Source organism: Neodiprion virginianus, chromosome 7, assembly GCF_021901495.1.
Source record: "Neodiprion virginianus isolate iyNeoVirg1 chromosome 7, iyNeoVirg1.1, whole genome shotgun sequence".
NCBI lineage: Eukaryota > Metazoa > Arthropoda > Insecta > Hymenoptera > Diprionidae > Neodiprion > Neodiprion virginianus.
In genome coordinates, this window is record NC_060883.1 from 4,555,113 (window position 1) to 4,572,792 (window position 17,680).

General features: G+C 33.0%; 1 protein-coding gene across 6 annotated transcripts; it reads left to right on the plus strand.

Moving 5' to 3' along the window:
- The first annotated feature begins 1,251 nt into the window (after nt 1-1,251).
- On the plus strand, nt 1,252-17,435 carry LOC124309106 (ankyrin repeat domain-containing protein 13C). 6 transcript variants are annotated; one of them, XR_006909172.1, is made up of 11 exons: nt 1,252-1,957; nt 2,884-2,925; nt 2,999-3,103; nt 3,434-3,565; nt 3,838-4,049; nt 4,138-4,269; nt 4,368-4,529; nt 5,212-5,612; nt 6,394-6,453; nt 7,896-7,990; nt 17,339-17,435. XR_006909172.1 is itself a non-coding variant. In XM_046772377.1 (10 exons), exons 1-9 carry the CDS (start codon nt 1,843-1,845, stop codon nt 6,449-6,451), a joined length of 1,359 nt encoding a protein of 452 aa, XP_046628333.1. In that variant the 5' UTR covers nt 1,299-1,842; the 3' UTR covers nt 6,452-6,453; nt 7,896-11,836. The 6 variants fall into 6 exon arrangements, 3 of the variants coding, with proteins under 3 accessions (XP_046628334.1, XP_046628335.1, XP_046628333.1); XR_006909173.1 differs by lacking the exon at nt 6,394-6,453 and having other exon boundaries at nt 17,339-17,431; XR_006909174.1 differs by lacking the exons at nt 6,394-6,453; nt 17,339-17,435 and adding an exon at nt 9,888-11,836.
- The last annotated feature ends 245 nt before the right edge of the window (nt 17,436-17,680 follow it).

Consider the following 17,680-nt stretch of genomic DNA (forward strand, 5'->3'; position numbering starts at 1 on the left):
GTTTAAACTTCGATTAACGTTGGAGGAATGAGTCATTAATCTGTCATTAATAAGTCAGGTGAATTAATGACGTCACGTTCAGTTGATTCGGCGGTAAGAGTAGGACAATAATGTATCGCCCAGAATGATACAGTCGTGCCGTGAACTTCGAATCAGCAAAAAACCATGATTAATAGTAATAAGAAAAGGCAGTAAATCATTCTCTACTGTTCACCTAGATGTTTATGACCTAGTTTATAATTATTAATTCATTTATTTTTATCTGCTATCGGTGGGGTTGATGTTTTCAGAACGGCAAGTCACCGAGCCATAGATATGAGGGAAAACAAACGCCGATCAAATTGGCATGCTTGATCAGGCCACATAACTCCCGATTTCCGTGTCTCCTCATTTTGGCTGTGTTTTTTCTGACAATTAATTAAGCCCGTGTCGGTTAACGACTCACACTCTACCGTACTTTTAGCTCCACAAAAGCAGCGAATAAGACAGATCATCTTTACCATAGCAAGGTGAGCCAGCAGTGGTGAAAACAACAAAAATAGTAAACATTAACAAATTTTATGTGTTTTCAATTTCTGGTAAAACATTATTCATCGCCTGTTAGTGAATCTCCATCGCATGACTGGCCCTGGGTTTGGAATTACGCTAAACGCGTTTTGAGCGTTACAGCATTCGTGAGACAGTACATATTATTGATTACGAATGAATAAAAACGTGAATACGATTTTTCTGTGTATATTTATATTTTTGTTACAATGATTTTGAAGTAACTAGGATTACAAAATATGAATACGTTTCGTTTTATTACGATTTACAAATTTGCAAAACAGTGTTTTTTACCTCTTACGGTAATTACTGTTATATATTTGAAGAAAAATTGCCCATGTCACAAAGTGAAAAAATCAAACACATTATGTATTCTTGTATTTAATGACTTTCAATACCGTCAAACATTACTGTTGAAAATGATAAATATGAAGAATTATTGTGATGCCATCTAAATAAGAAATCTAAAGATATTTGGCAACGCTGGCCTGAAGTTAGCGCTGGCCTGAAGTTAGGGCTGGAGCAGCGACGCTTGCGCGGGAAAACGTGAAGACCTCGCTACGGTAAGTAAATATGCTCTGTATTATCATCACGAGATCACGAGACATGCATTTACCTTCCAGACCCCTCAAAAATTAGTTCTATAATGTTATTTCGTTTCAGAGGACGTTACTAGAGGGGAAACATAAAAAGCGCTGGCTTGTGTGAGCCGCGAGCGCACGGTTTGCGTCACTTGCGTGTTGCAAGCCTCTCGGTTGTGAAGAGATTCGTATTTCGGCCGGTTAAATTTCGCGTATGTAGAAGTATAGTACTTATTATATTTTAAATCCCGCGGCCCTTATCGTCTGACCGAAACTGAAACACGCCAGCTCTGATATAATAAACAGCGCGTCGAACGCGCAACGTTTGCAAATCCTCGGGTGAAAAAGAGCGGCGTCGACGAGCGAGGACGGAAGGCATGTCCGGCATGTTCGGCAGTGAATCGACTACAGCTCGTCGGTGTGATTGCACGGTATCATCGCGGAAACTAGCCGCGAGTTAAACGGGTTAAACGTGTATCACCGACGTTAAACGTCATCATTGAACGTCGACGACGCGACGGCAATAACAGCGGTGCATAAGAGAGTGAGGATGACGGGAGTGGAACGGATACGAAGATAAGGATGACGATCGACGGGGGATATTATCCGAGATTTAATTTTAACGGCCAGAGTGAAACTTCGCTGATCGCCGATTAGGGACGATCAGAATCGCATGCAGCAGCTGCAGCTTTCGAATAATTAGGAAAGAACAAACATGGCGGAAACATCGGACGAGCCTTATCCACTTCACAAATCTATTTTTCACGGGGACCTCAAGGAGCTGAGTTACCTTATAAGGACTCACGACATCGCTGAAAAGGACAAGCAAGGTTCGGCCTTCTGTTTAGTATTTCTTACGCACCGGCGCGATTTTCGCAACTCAATATTTTGTCTCGTCGTTTGAAACCCCGATCGAACCCTAACCTCTAATATTCTACGATTGACACGCGAGGTCAAGCTCATTTTCTCTGAAATATATGTCTCGGTGAAACCTTGCGAATGCGTGAAACGATTATCATCAAATTTCACCGATTATTGGCACTTTTTCAAATACTACTTGCTGTGAAAATAACGAGAGTTACGAAAGTTTACTCTGGTGGAAAAACGTTTTTTTAAAAACGTTTTCGAGGATTTTACCAAGGAACGATATTGATATATGATTAATTTCGTTGGTGTGTGAAAATATCGATCTGAATTCATTTTGATGTCCTTGAAAGTGCTCTGTACATTTTTTTTTATTAGCTAAATGTCATTTAAACATGAAAAACTCAATCCAAATTCCGAGCAGAAATCTTTACAGAAATTGTCATAGCTCTCTATTGGTGGAGGATGCATCAAATTCGTTTCATCATCGATGGAACCACCTATCTTATCTTGTAACGTTAGTCCAATGTCTTTTAGTTTCGATAGAAACTTGGCAAATGGATGAAATTAGCAGTACAATTTTTCGCTGAACATTTTCAACATATAATTTAGTATGTTTGTAAGAAAAGTTCGATCTTATCACGTAAGAAGTTGTCTGGAACCAAAGAGTACAGATTTTCTACTTAACGTAAATCAGTTATCGAGTTGATAATACATCATCAATCATTGAGGAGTGATGATAACATTCCCCAATAAATTGTGTCTTTAGTGTTACAAATAAAGTCACTGGAAATATTTGAAATTTTTTTAGAAAAGGCATAAAATATTTAAACTGCTAATAATTGACTTATTGTGACGATTAAACTGTCGTTGATACCGAATAACATTTCAGGAAATACTCCGCTGCATTTGGCTGTTATGTTAGGAAGAAAAGGTAAATGAAACATTGTCAAAACTTCGTTTGATATGAACTGTTGTCGCTTATTCTGCATTCCTGCCTCTTCCAGAATGTGTTCAATTACTGCTTGCACATGGAGCACCGGTTAAAGTGAAGAATCTTGCTGGATGGAGTCCTCTTGCCGAAGCTATTAGCTATGGAGATAGACAAACTAGTAAGCATCGGCTATTATTCCAGTTTTGTAAAAGCTGTACCCAAGCACTTATTGATAAGTTCTGACCATTCGTAGATTCGTATTTTGTGTAATAGACTTTAACTAAACGCATTGAATGTATTGAAATTCGATTTTCATACAATTATTTTCAAATATCTTTGACATACAAGTTATAGAGCAATTAACGTCATTTTCTGGTTGGAATGCATGATCGTATATGGTTTCTTTTTTTTATTTTGATATCACACTTGTCTAATTTCTTGCTATTTGCTGTAAAAAATATCTGTAATGAAACGAGTAAATGAAAAGCGGGATTCATTTTTGTTGCAGTATCGTTGCTCGTTAGGAAATTGAAACAACAAGTGAGAGAACAAATGGAAGAGAGGAGACCAAATCTAGTTGAGGCGCTTAGGCAAATGGGAGACTTTTACATGGAACTTAAATGGGACTTTCAAAGTTGGGGTGAGTAATGTGATTACTTCTACTGAAATGTACCCAAAATATTTTGTAATGTTGTGCTGTTTGTAGAAAATTTTGTAATTACTAAGAATTAATGTCAATCCCAATGGAAAAGTTTTTCTGAACAGATTGATTAAATTTTAAGAAACCATTAAGTAATATCGACAACTCTAATATCACTTCGTTGATGTAATGCTCTAAAATGAAGCTGCGTTGTTATTATAGAACTTAATTTTCAAATTAACATTTCATCGCCGATATATTACTCTTTTCAGTTCCCCTAGTGTCCAGAATACTTCCGTCTGACATTTGTAAGATACATAAATCAGGGGCCTCGATTCGTATGGACACAACGTTTGTTGATTTCAACGACATGAGATGGGAGAGAGGCGATATATCGTTCATATTTAACGGCGATCAAAAGCCGAGTAAATCTCTCACTGTCCTGGACAACAAGGCAAAACTGTATCAGCGAGTGAGATACGAGGTTGAAGATATTTTTTCTATCGACATAAAAATAAAAAGACAAAGGCACTTGAGAATCTCTCCAATTTGACCGATTATTTTTGAATCAGGAAACTGAGGACGAGATAGAGGACGAAGTGGATATTTTAATGTCAAGTGATATTATGGCAGTCCAAATGTCGACTAAAGGAATTTCGTTCTCTCGTGCTCAAACTGGATGGATCTTTCGAGAAGATAAAAGAGTTGGTACCAATGTCTAGTCAAAATTTGTCGTATCACTTGCGTTGCGAGAGGTAAATGCCATGTTGAATAAATTTGATGTTATATATTTATGGCTTAGGAAATGGTAGGTCCATTTCACGCTGATTTTTATCAAATCAACGGCATGGTGCTGGAGAGCAGGAAGAGGCGGGAACATTTAAGCGAGGAAGATCTTCAGAAAAATAAAGCAATTATGGAATCGCTTACCAAAGGCAGTTTTCAGGGCTTTCCAAACGGTGAGGTTAGTAATTATATGTGGTTGCAAGGGATTCCAAACGTTGCATCGCATGCCTTCGTTTATAAAATGGGTTCTTTTTTTGTTTTATCTTTTTTACAGGTTGTTATATCTCATATGATATATTATTTGGCAGTTTGTCATCTGGTAGAATCGTTTTTAGAGAATGAATAAATTTTGCGAATTTATAACTCAACGATAGATTATTCGATTGAGATTTGTTTTATTCAAAAGTACATGGATCGAGCTTTGATGACGTTTTTTTTTGTTTTTTTCTGCGATATCATAAGAACATTTCAACTAATTTACTTCAAATCTGTAGACAGGATTCTTGGACAGTTCATCTTCTTTACCATTATTCGAAATTATTATTATCGCCTTTTTGTTTCAACAAAATGACGACCGTTGGAAGTTAACATTTTATTTTTCATCACAAATTTATGTCTCATTTTATTTATTTAATGAAAAATGATTGTGGCAAAGAGGATAAACTGTTCTAAAAATATTGTCACCAAATTTGAAGTAAATTGGTTTACCTGTTTTTGAGATATCGTCAGCACCGCAAAACATGCGAATGAAACAAACTGTAATCGAATTGAGTTATTACTTCTCTATATACAATATCTGAAAATTCACGCATTCTTAAGAGCAACTGACGATCTTAACGGTTTTATTGTTTTTCGCGTAGCCGCCAGCCAGACGACCGTCGCTGAATCCGCCTTCGGAACCTCATGTTAGTTGGGAAGAGTATTCGACGGCGTCACCCGGTGAATGTCCGACGCTGGGTCGAACACTTGCCTACAAAGAAAGTACTAAAGCGTTCAAAGCGACAGTCGCAATGAGTCCGGATTTTCCGTTGACTGTCGACATGCTGCTCAACGTGCTAGAAGTTATTGCCACTTTCAAGCATTTTAGTAAACTCAGACAATTTGTGCTGATGAAGTTACCGCCAGGATTTCCTGTCAAGATCGATATTCCCATACTGCCTACAGTGACTGCAAAAATAACATTTCAAGAATTTGTATTCAGAAACGACATTCAACCTGAATTATTTCAAGTTCCGTCGGATTACTTCGAAGACCCCATGAGGTGAGTTTTTACTATTATCTTAGCACACGTTTTACTTCTATAAGTCTGCCTAAATAATTATAGACCGATAGGTTTTTTACCGAAAATTTATTGTGCGTTCGTCAGTAAAAAAAAAAAAATAATAATGACTAATAAAGATTGAAGAAAAATCGTTGTATACTATCATTTTCGCAATACGGTCAAATTTGTAGCCTTCATCTTTGTTTGTTTTTGAATAGTGAATGACGATAAGTGCCAAGTATCTTCATGTTTTTTTCACAGAACAACATTTTAAAATTGGAAGAAGAAAAAGAATGAAGTAATAGTTGATTAGAAAAATGACTATTATTTGTTCGCTTTGAATTGAATAAAAAAATCTTCCTTATATCTCTTCAAATGAAATTTTTCTTTTCTGCGATATATGTTGATAAAACACAGAGAATTAAACAATTCTGTTTTATTTACTATCAAGTTTGAAGAAATTTCATCAGAATGAATTTCATTTTAGTGTGCATCGAAACAAAATTAGTTATTCATCGTGTTCCAAGGAATATCTTTGCTGTAAAAACCATTATATGTACATATAAAGGAGCAAATTGTGAAATGCAATGTTTGCGATTTGAGTACGCAAAGAAATTCGATAGTGGTGTTATTAGCCTCGTAGTTGCGTATGTAGTATTTAAAGGAATAATAAATGACGATGACTGAGCCCTGCTTTCAAAATTGTTTGTGTTTAAAAAAAAATCGAAACAAAAAAAACATTGTGACGTATTAATATATTGATGAAAACAACAAATTTCAGGGGCTATGGGGCGTATTTATCGATGATGATGATTCTGCACACAGCGTCCTGTGTCTGAAGATAAGAATTTCAAGAAATTTTTACGTTCACTAAAATCCGCGAATGAAAACAAACACAAAAATCAAAAAATAAATAAACAAATAAACAATGTATTTCCTTCAATTTAGAAACGTTAACATCTTCGTTAAAAACTAATTTTTTTAAGTATTCCATTATTAAAAACTGATATAATGTATCAGAAAAAATTGGGTGTTTGTGTATTTTAGTTGAGAAAATACTTCAACAACGGTATATATTTTTTTCTTCTAAGCAAAGTTATCCAAATAACGAATCATCTAATTATTCTTATATTGTTTAATGAAGTTTTTGAAGAAACTTGTTGAAACGGTGTTATAATACTCTTTTAAATTAGTTTTTTCGTTTGCAATACGTACGAAAACTTCGATAATTCAATTGTCAATTAAAACTTATTTGAAAAATAAAATACAACGGTGTAAAACAAATTTATTTGAATGAAGCATTCGGTATTAGATTGCGATATTTGAAATTCTTACCTCAAGGAATATCAATTACAAAAGTAAAGTATGATGATCAGTTAATAATCTAACAATTGATTAAGAAAAAATCGCCTCGTATTCTGTAAACGGGAAAAATTTATTCATGCATCTGCATTTTTACGCCATCCTTATTGACTGTAATTAACTATTTAATATCGCCATTGCATTTCTCAATTTGCTGTACTAACCATAACGTTTTTTTCACTATTCGTACACAGAATCTAAGTACACCTGATAAAACGTACTTGTACGTACTAAAAGATACCGTGAATAATTTCAGTATGAAATATTTTTTGTCCCTTTCAAGATATTATATGAAATTAACTCCTTAACTCTTGGCTAGATGAAAATCTCACAAAGGAAATCATTTGGGTGGCTTCAAAGTTGAAGGATTAACATAAATATTTTTGCAATACGAGGGCAAATATTTTCTACGTTAATTTTTTTTTTTAATCGTTTTGTTCTTCTTTTTTGTAATCCTTTCGTTTCACATGTTTATCAAGTGACGAGGTCACGTCTCTTGCAGAAAAACGTTATCATTGCGTTAGCTAATAAGCGGATTTCTTGGAAATGACAAAGAAACAAGTTATGCTTACGCCAAGCATGATGGTCAATAACGAAGCGTCGCTGGTTTTAACACGATGGGAATATTTTTGTGGCGAAGGTCGTATTTAAGTAAAATTGATTTATAGTTTAAAACAAACACAAAATTTTGATGCTCACGTCAAAGTAGCATGAATAAACGTAAATCAGATTGAGAAAAGAAGAAGAAATTCGAAGGAAAGAATTGATCGAATCTCGTAAGCCGCTAATTGAACATCAGACTCGATTTGAAACGTGACCTTCGTTGTAAAAATTTCCCTGCCGCATTGGGAATAACATTGGCATTAATTTTCCACGTATACTGATAAATAATGAATCAACAAATGTTTTGCAATATTGCAGGTTTCCAGACTTATGACGCCTTGACATCTCAGCTGTATTCGAGATGAATTACTGGACGAGCTTGGAGTTGGACTCCGAACTAGTCGATCCCCTAGGTGCAAACTTCGACGATACTTGTTTCGATCACCTTGTGGTTTTTATCGATTAATCGACGACTGTCCGAGCGCAGGAGAAATTTAGTCATACAAATGGATATCGGACTGTTGATTATCGAGATTATTCGAGAGATTGACGTACGCGAGAATCCTTGTCAAAATACACGCAACTAATGTACAACTATCGGTTGCTCTTTTCTGTACCGTAGAGAAGAATTTTTCTGCTGGTTTAAAGAAGAAAAAAAAAAAAATGAGACAACTTCGCCATCTCTTCTTACAGAATTTCATCTTTTCTATACTTACATTCTGTAAGAAAATAATATTATTCCCATTACTTGTGCGTATCGTCTGGCTTTTATCATAAATCACGATGTAAATACTTCATAATTAATGGGTAGTAATACCCTGAATGGAAATAATTTTCCAAGGACTGCTAATTATTCTACAAAAATGGTTTTCGCTCGTCTAATTTCGTTACATCGTTTCGTTGCAAAGTAAGAAAAAAAAAACAAGAAAAACAGAATTCACGTGCAATTAGGGCTTCAATTTTGCCATAGCTTGGCGTGCGAACAATTTATTACTCCTAAAAAAACAAAAACAAAAAAAGGAACGTATCATGACAAAACGAAATCCTGCCATCGTTTCTTATTTGCTGAAATGGAAAGTATTATTATTCCCCCCCCCCCCGAGATTAGATATATTATCGATGCTCCATCGGCATCCGGCACTTCTTACTTAACTTATTATTAGTTTTAAAATTATTTATTCTACTCGCGTTGCGGGTTGTGTTGAAAAAAAAAAAAAGAATTTCAAATCAACTACATTCGTTCCAAGTTCTGCGATAATCACATATCCGTATCATTAACTGGCAATCTCACTGACATTAGTTACTTTACCCGAAACCGTGACAATATTTAAAGTTTTTTTTCCTCTATTTTTGGTGCTATGGAATTTTACTTTCAAGTCTAGATTTTCATCGAAACATGTGCGCTTTAGTTTTAATTTTTATATTTCCGATCTCATTTTTCCCGCCACTCTTTTGCGATGAACTTTTTTATTGTACCTTCAGTTTGTGATTTTTCCGTATTTTTCGTGGTTTTATTAATAATATGACTTACAATCAATTCGCTCTTTATTTGATTCCCTTGTTATTTATATTTCGCTGGTCTGAATACGGGTAATTAGTGAAAAGTAGTGCCTCCGGTAAAGAAATTATGCCTTTTCAGAACGAATGTTCTACCAGTGATTATCATTTACGGTCGTTTTACACGACTAAAAGCAAATAAAATGACAATAATCTTTGAAAAATCCAATTCAAGCTGACTCAATTCTTTGTTATAATGTAGAAAAAAATCTTTGTCTAGTTTGATTGTCTAGTAGTCACAGATAAATCAGTATTAGGTATAATTCCGAATTTGAGAAACGCCAGTTACTTCATCAATATAATTTTTATCTCAAGTACAGAAAATGTCACGTTCATCGAAAATTTACTCAATTATTATGCGTAAAAACTATTTTTTTTTTTTTATTTTCAACGATACTAAGCAACAGTTTAAAGCACATATCGACAAACAACTCGAATATTAGGAGTGTTTTGTTTTTTTTCTTCCTAGAATTTTTTCTTGTTCGTATTTATGACAGTTTTTTTTCCTCTCTCTTCTTCCGCACAGAATCGCACTGCAATTTTTAACTCTTGGAGTCTCATTAGAACTAACTAAATTGGTGAGATTAAATCTCAAAGACGCCCAAAATAGATTTCGCAAAATTTTTCAACGATTCGTTATCGAGTCTTAGCACTAAAAACTTACGATCGCAATACTTGCTTCACGCGTTTAACACAAAAGGCGCACTTGCGATTCGACATAAATATTCTAATCTTTCTCAATTTACGTTTCAGCAATTTTTTGTGCGCGTTAAAACGAATTTTCACTGGCGTGAATGTCTAGCTTGGAAGAATTTATGATGAGGTGAGAAATTTTTGACGAATGATCTCATTCCAATAGTCATCGTCGGACGTGCTCGAGGTGAACTGAAAATTTGTTTTCGACTGACAGTAATATAACGATAGCGGTAAATGTAACAAATAGATTGTAGATTTCCTATTAGACGATGATTAACGTTGAAAGATTTTGTTTTAAACCGTTTGACGATTATATTTCGTTACAGTTTGAGAAGAAGAGTTTAATTTTAATAAGCAGAAAAGAAATGTACGATTAATCATAAGAGTTACATAAACAGGCAACTTTATTCCTAGATTGAAATGTTTTCAATTGGGTTATTTACATTGTCTGTTAAATAATACGAAAATTACTCTACATTGACGATTGTGTTGCACCGAATTTGCATATAGTCAACTAGTTGCAATGCTGTTAGAATCAATAGTTTCTTGCACAAATGACACAGCTTCCTTCAGCGTAGTCGATCTTACAGTTGCGCCAATATATTCATATATATTTATACATATACCCGACACTGCGACGAATCCTTATTTAGATATCTAATTAGACGGAAATCTACCTTAAATAATTTCGATACGATGTTACGCTAACGTTTAAAACATTCTTGGGAAAAACTAGTTTTACCGATTCCACGCTCTAGTTTAAATATTTCACCCAATGTTGTTTGTATATTAGATTCTTTTCTTTTATATATATGTATCAGAATTGTGCAGAGTATTATGTCTGGTCTAATTAGTTTTCAAGTTTAGAAAAATCTTTTGAAAAATGAGTAATCTAGTATCGCGAGTAAAGTGGTATTACGATAATACTTCTCATCGATCGTGTGTAAGTGATAAATGACTAGTAAGAAAAATATTTTTTCATCAATCGTTACCTAATAATTAGTAAAAACGCGTATAATATTCTTACGTTCTTACAAAAATTTTTTTTTTTTTTTATCTTTGTTCCCTGTAATCATCACGTATAGCTGCTGAAATAATCAAACAGCGAGCGACGTGCAGATAGTAATATAATTTATTGATAGTATTAGTCGAACAATTATTGTACAATTGGAAAATTGTTCATTATGCGTTTGACAGGAATTCCAATGATTGTATACCGAAAAGTATCTTCCTAATGGGCATTTCGTATAATATTTTATTGTTTCTTGTTTCTTTGAAACGAGTCCGTTCGATTTTTTTTTTTTTATTTTTCTCAACCTTATAAAATTAAATTCTTATGCTGACGAACTTTTTTTCTTTTAAATCTACATAGTTATTATATTTCATATATTAAACACTGAGGTAATGAGGACATTTGGAATAGTCGATAAGTAAATACGTGACTCTCTTGTAAACCTGATCCTAGATGTGATAAAATTATTCAGAGATAAATAGACATTTAACATTTATCAAAAAGAGGGATTAATTTATTATTTATATTTTACGTTACGTAGTTGTGTGTGTGTATACATATATATGTATATGTATATGTCCATTTTATTTGAATACTTTGAATGCGATTCTTGGATCCCTGCGTTTATTAACCGTTACTTTGACTGTAAATATCCAACTTCGCATTACTTTCTATTTTTTTTCTTTCTTTTTTTTGATAATTATACCCAACAAGACACGAGATAGAAATCTAGAAAAGTTGGCATTTAGAAGTAGAAATGCGAGAAATGTGATGAAACGGTAAATTCTGATTCTTCTTGAAACATATTTATTCTCCCCTTGTGATGATTTTCGTTTTCAACTGTACATATGATAAAAATTAAAAATAACGCGTCGCTTCGGACACAGGGTGGATAATTTCAAGTGGGAGTTTGTGCGCTAAGGATTTATAAAAGGAAAAAAAAAAAGAACAACAACAACAGCGCAAAATGTTCTTTCTATTCTACGATCTTATACGTGATAATTAAATAAAGGAACAACAAAATGGTAGAAGTAATAAAGTAGAAATTATTCAAATTGTGCAACGGGCAGATTAACAATTTTCTCAGAAACACCATCGAGTAGCATTTTTTCTTTTTGTACTTTCTCGTTAGTACTGATAAAAATATTCAAGTCAGGGAGAATTCAACCTTTTTCAAGATAAGTTTTATGCCTATTCTTCAAAAATATTATATATATGTGATATAAGAGACAAGATATTTGTATAATGCAAATTTCACTTCGCCGGAAGTTCGTAGTACGTCAAGTTTTTCACAGAAATATATTAATTGTATACTGTGACGTAGAGTTTTTCACTTTTAGATATCCTTACGTAGAGAGAAGAACTGCGCAAGAATGAAGTTTATATTTTAACGATGAAAAATAATTTGTTCGGTATAAATTTTTCAAAATTTGTTTTCCCATCCGATCTTAATATTGTGATTCAAATTGCGTTAGTTGCCAATGTTACGGTAAAACTTCGTCGATGTGAAGAATAAGAAATTTTAATATCTGTCGTGTAGTATAATTCTTTGTTTTTTTTCACCGGAAATCTTATCCGTATAATTTTAATATTGTTGAGTATTTTTTTTTTTTTTTTTTATTTTTTTTCTTCCCCTTTTCTAAAGTCGATATCTGGCATTGATAATAATTCGTGATTGTAAAATTAATCCTGTATTATCGTAGTAAAAGTGAGACTTTTTTTTTTTCAATGCCTCAAGCGGTAGTTTATTCGATTAAATTAGTTTTCATACGTACGTAAAATTGGATCTTTTATTTGCCGTTTGAAATTAAACCTTTATATATATATATATACATACATATCTTAACCTTGTGCAAAGAAATACGGCTAATTAGCTTAATTATCATCCCAAGAATTATCTTTATTGCGATGAAACACTATTATTAATATATTATTTCAACTATGAAGTCAATATATATTACAAAGTCTAGAATCACTTATACCTAAAGACCCATAATATTCGGTCAATGTTATGGGTGTTTAAATTTATGGTCTAAGGCACCGTAAATGTACTGATAAATATACATTATTAATACATTATTTATCGCAGTTTTTAGAACGCTTGTCCGACTGCGGTATAAATTAATGATGTTAATTAAAAGTGTATAACATAACGTATAATATATAATAACGATTGTACATTACTAAGTACTATATATAATATATATACATATACATATAACGCATATGTCACAAAATACATTTTTTTACGCCGATATGTTAATCTTTGTAGCGTTGTATGGATAATAAGCGTGAATTTGTATTTGTCGCTTGAAAATTTATTCGTTTATAATACGTGTTGAATCGGTTGTCGGGATCTCTTCTTATTAATATACATTTATGGATATTTAGAGCATTAGAAACATCTCCGGAAGATCGACAATATTGAATATTTTTTGTTATAATGAAAATTGCAAAAAAAAAAAAAAAGAAAAGAAAAAAGAAAATCAACCGCAATAAAGACGATAAAAAATTTAATTCGAATAATAATAGTGCCCAAAAGTTATCAATAAATTGTTTAAACAAAACATTGTTTAACAAATTTTCACGGAATGTTTATTTTTGTTGTGTGAAATGAATTCGCTGATTTTTCTGATGGCGTATGAATTTTCAAAGAATTTTGTCATTATCTTTACGTTTCCGGTGGTTTTGAAAATTTTTAATTTTGAAAAATAAACGAAAAATCGAGAATTTTCGATACCAGAATTTCAAGGCGATGAGAAATTTTTTTAAACATTCATGTGTGTTTAGAAAAATCAACGAATTCATTTCACGAGACAAAAAAAAAAAAAAAACTACCTAAAAATTTGCTGAACAATATTTTGTTTAAACAATTTATTGATCACTTCCAGGCATTATTATTATTTAAATTTAATTTTCGTATCGTTTTTGTCGAGGTTGATTTTCTTTAGATTTTTATCTTGTCACAAATTATTCAATATCATCGATGATACTCACTTTTGGTTGAGAATATATAATCAGTACATCCTTACAAGAAAAGAAAGAAAAAGAAAAAAACGTCAGTCCATCGAAAAGGAACTTCCGATACTTTGTCTTCTAATCAATGAGCTTTGAGGACAGAAATGATATATGACAAGGGTTTAAAAGTGCAACTGATGTTCATCGAGTTGAATTTAAGTCGATAGAAGAAGAAAGTCATAATTAATTATGCTGTTGTAGCTGATATTCATGACATTTTAAAAAACAAACTTAATTATTTATATGATATTTGTGTTCCTATAACTTTTTAATTGGTCTGTACAAACAGGTGATATGCCACATTTTGTACCCTAATTGCGTTGTGGGATATTGAATTGAAGTAAAAAGAAAAAAAAAAAAAAAAATGACCCGAAAGTTACTTAAATCATGGGATTGCCGTTGGTCGATAATATTCGTTAATAGACACTGTAATTACAGGATGATTAACGCATTAACATATTTTTTAACAATTTTTAATTCGTGACAATTTGTGCCGGATATTTAAAAAAAAAATTCACTCACAACATCTCTACTTCATGGAAAGAAAATCTTCGATTCAAGTCCTTAGGAAATATTGTTAAATACAGATGAGTAGAAAAATGTTTTCAACTTTACGTAAATTTGAAAAGTACCAGCGCTATTTGCCTATCGGAAATAATTGCAATTTATTACGGTTCAAATAATAGTTTATGTTTTTTTTTTTTTTCTTTTTGTTCTCTTCACCATTCGCATATGCCATTGCCACTTGCATATTGCAAATGAATTGCTTGTATATATTAACCGCGAGTAAACCAATTGGCTCACAATCATTCCAGAAAAATTTCGCGATAACGATTGATTGTTTTCACAATGGTTATTGTAATTGCAATCAAGTGAAGGGAAAAGTTCCAGCGGCGATTAAGGAAGGCGGGGATGTCAAGGAAAAAATAATAACGAACAAAAAATATTTATAATGATAAAAGAGAGTGTGGAGGATTATACATTGTTGATATACTTCGTGTAAATCGTACGTTGAAACAGAGAATCTCAAGTTTCAACGATCTGCACTGCATTTTAAACAGCGTGAATTCCTATCGACCGCACGTTCGGTTGTCTGCTGAAATTTAACGCGCATGCGCGAAAATTCGAGAGCGATTGTTTGCCAGGGTGGCCAACCGTCATAAATGTAACCCGAAAAATTTTGAGAGTTGCCGGTATCGAGTGTCAAGTGTAAAAATTTTTAAGGTTATATTCGCGACGGTTGGCCACCCTGACAAACAGATGCTAATGGATCTTAATTTCAGCAGACAACCGAACGTGCGGTCGTTAGGAAATCACTCTGTGTGCACTCATTCATTCGTACGCAAAGGTGTAACACGGTATTGAATTAAATTGAAGAAAAAAAAGAAAAGAACCGAATAATTTGGCAAAAAAGTTTTATCCACGATTTGGTGGGATTTTTAATTATGAATAAGGCTTGTTCAGGAATGGAAGAAATATTTCGTGACGACATCTAAGAAAATAATAAAATTAAAATATTAATAAATAAATCGATTTATGAGAAATAGATGATGAAATATTACGTTGGAATTTATCTCGATTCGCGTTAATCGTAAATTGATCCACTCAATATTATTGCTTCCATGATACTTCTGACTAATTTCGAATATAGATTTTTTTTTGGATTTAATATTTCGCAGTATCGGTTCTGCACGGGTGGTTATAAAAAGTTGCGGAAATTTTGCACAAGGTACGAATATGTTTACGACAGAGATGGCGGATGATCGATGACGGTCGGTACACATTTATCATGGTAAGCCGATACATTGACATAGGTATAATACACGAACGCAATTTCTCTAATGCTTCGATTGCAAAGCCGGGTTATGCAACGTTGTTGTAGAGCTAACATATTTTTCTTCATCGCCATATGTAAAAACTGGCGCGTGTACGTATGTATATTATATAAATGCGATCACATTCTGCTGATGAGACGTAAGAAACTTTTTACACAACCATAATTAATCTCAGACATTACACTTCTTGGGAAAATGATCTTGTAAAGTAAATAACATTTTTCAGGATTAACGAAACATTTCTTTTTTTATTTTTTTGTTTGGAATACTGATTGCCAATCTGAAAACAACATTATTGAAATACCTAAAATCGTGGAATCGAAAAGGATGTCCTATATTTCAGAAATAAGAGAAGTTTTGCTAACAGTTTTTTTTTTCTAGCGATTTACTTCTGGTTTTTTTAAAACTAGAATTTTTGGATATGTTAAACCTTTAAAGAAGATGAATTTTGTGTTAATATATATATATATATATATATATATATTTTTTTTTTGTTGTTTGTGAAACTTTGTTCACAATGAATTGACAAAGATTTTCAAATAACTTCAGAATGGTTTTGAATGGATTTTTTTACCCTCCGACGAAATTAATTTTTTCGAACCCGTTGGACGAAGTTCCTCGAAACATTGATCTGTGTTTTTAGTAAACTGAAAAGTGTTTAACAATTTTCTGAGAAACTTGAAGTAAAATCAGATTTTTTTATTTACACACTGAGAGAAATTTTTAGTTCGCGTACCTCGTTTTTCTGATTCCGACAATATTCAAACAGTTTTTTTTTTTAACGATACCCGTTTTACCCAATTTTTCTAGTTACTCTGACAAATGAAATTTTTCTCAATGCACACACTTCCGTGACAGCTTTATTTATTTTTTTTACCTAGGACGAGAATTTAATTTCTGTCGTGCTCGTGTATTGACTCAATGAACGGTCATTCAATTTCGGAACGTTTATGTGATTCAATTATACCACCAGTTATATAGGCTGTTAAGTAGGTAGGTACTTGTCCAATACCAAAGTCGAACGTCTGTCTAACAAATCATAATCTGTCTAACAATTGTAACGTTGACAAGAATTACACTCAATGTTTAAGTAATATCGTATTAGGTTGAATCTTTGTTTTCTCTGTCGGACTTGGTTCAAATTCGATGTGAGAAACGATCACTGCAGCTAATTGTTAAGGGATCATCTCAGTGTGACATCATTTTTTTTCATGGTTAGGCTATCCTAATCGGACTGGGTTTTTTTTAATAAATTAAAGCAGCGATGAAGAATACAAAATGATTTTTGTTGCGGTGATTTTTTAGTTTTTTATTATGGTTATTGATTATCAAAAATGTTGTAAAAAAAAAAAGAGTCCTCATCGGTGTTCACTTTTCCGGGCTCAATTTTGATCTGAAACAAAAATTTCAAAAAGATTATCAATCTGTAGGAAAGCCGCTATCGTCCTGTGGAAGCTTTTTTTTTTTTTTCTTTTCAAACTTCCTATTTTACTCGAAAAACTGTCGAAAAAAAAGGCCAAATTCGCTACTTTTTGTTCAAATCGCCGCCATTTTGCCAAAAAAAATTAAATAAAAAAAAACCCTCCATAGGACGATAGCGGCTTTCCTACAGATTAATAATCTTTTTGAAATTTTTGCTTCAGGTCAAAATTGAGCCCGGAAAAGTGGACACCGATGAGGACTCGTTTTTTTTTTACAACATTTTTGATAATCAATAACCATAATAAAAAGCTAAAAAATTACCGCAACAAAAATCATTTTGTATTCTTCATCGCTGCTTTGATTTATTTAAAAAAAAACCCAGACCGATTAGGATATCCTAACGATGAAAAAAAAAATCGCGAAAATCAGTGATTTTTCGGGCGGTCACACTGAGATGATCCCTTAAACGAGTGACTAACCGATGAAATCAACTTCCGTTTTACCGTTTTTTCACAGTCCAAATCGCTTCGCGGTATTATCCTTATCTCTCACTAATGTGTCGA

Excerpts from the sequence above, each read along its gene's own strand:
- LOC124309106 (XM_046772378.1), top strand. The coding sequence starts at position 1,843 with ATGGCGGAAACATCGGACGAGCCTTATCCACTTCACAAATCTATTTTT. Across the intron at positions 4,270-4,367 it reads TCTTTCGAGAAGATAAAAGA|GAAATGGTAGGTCCATTTCA; the intron begins GTTGGTACCAAT and ends TTTATGGCTTAG. Across the intron at positions 5,613-6,393 it reads TACTTCGAAGACCCCATGAG|GGGCTATGGGGCGTATTTAT; the intron begins GTGAGTTTTTAC and ends AACAAATTTCAG.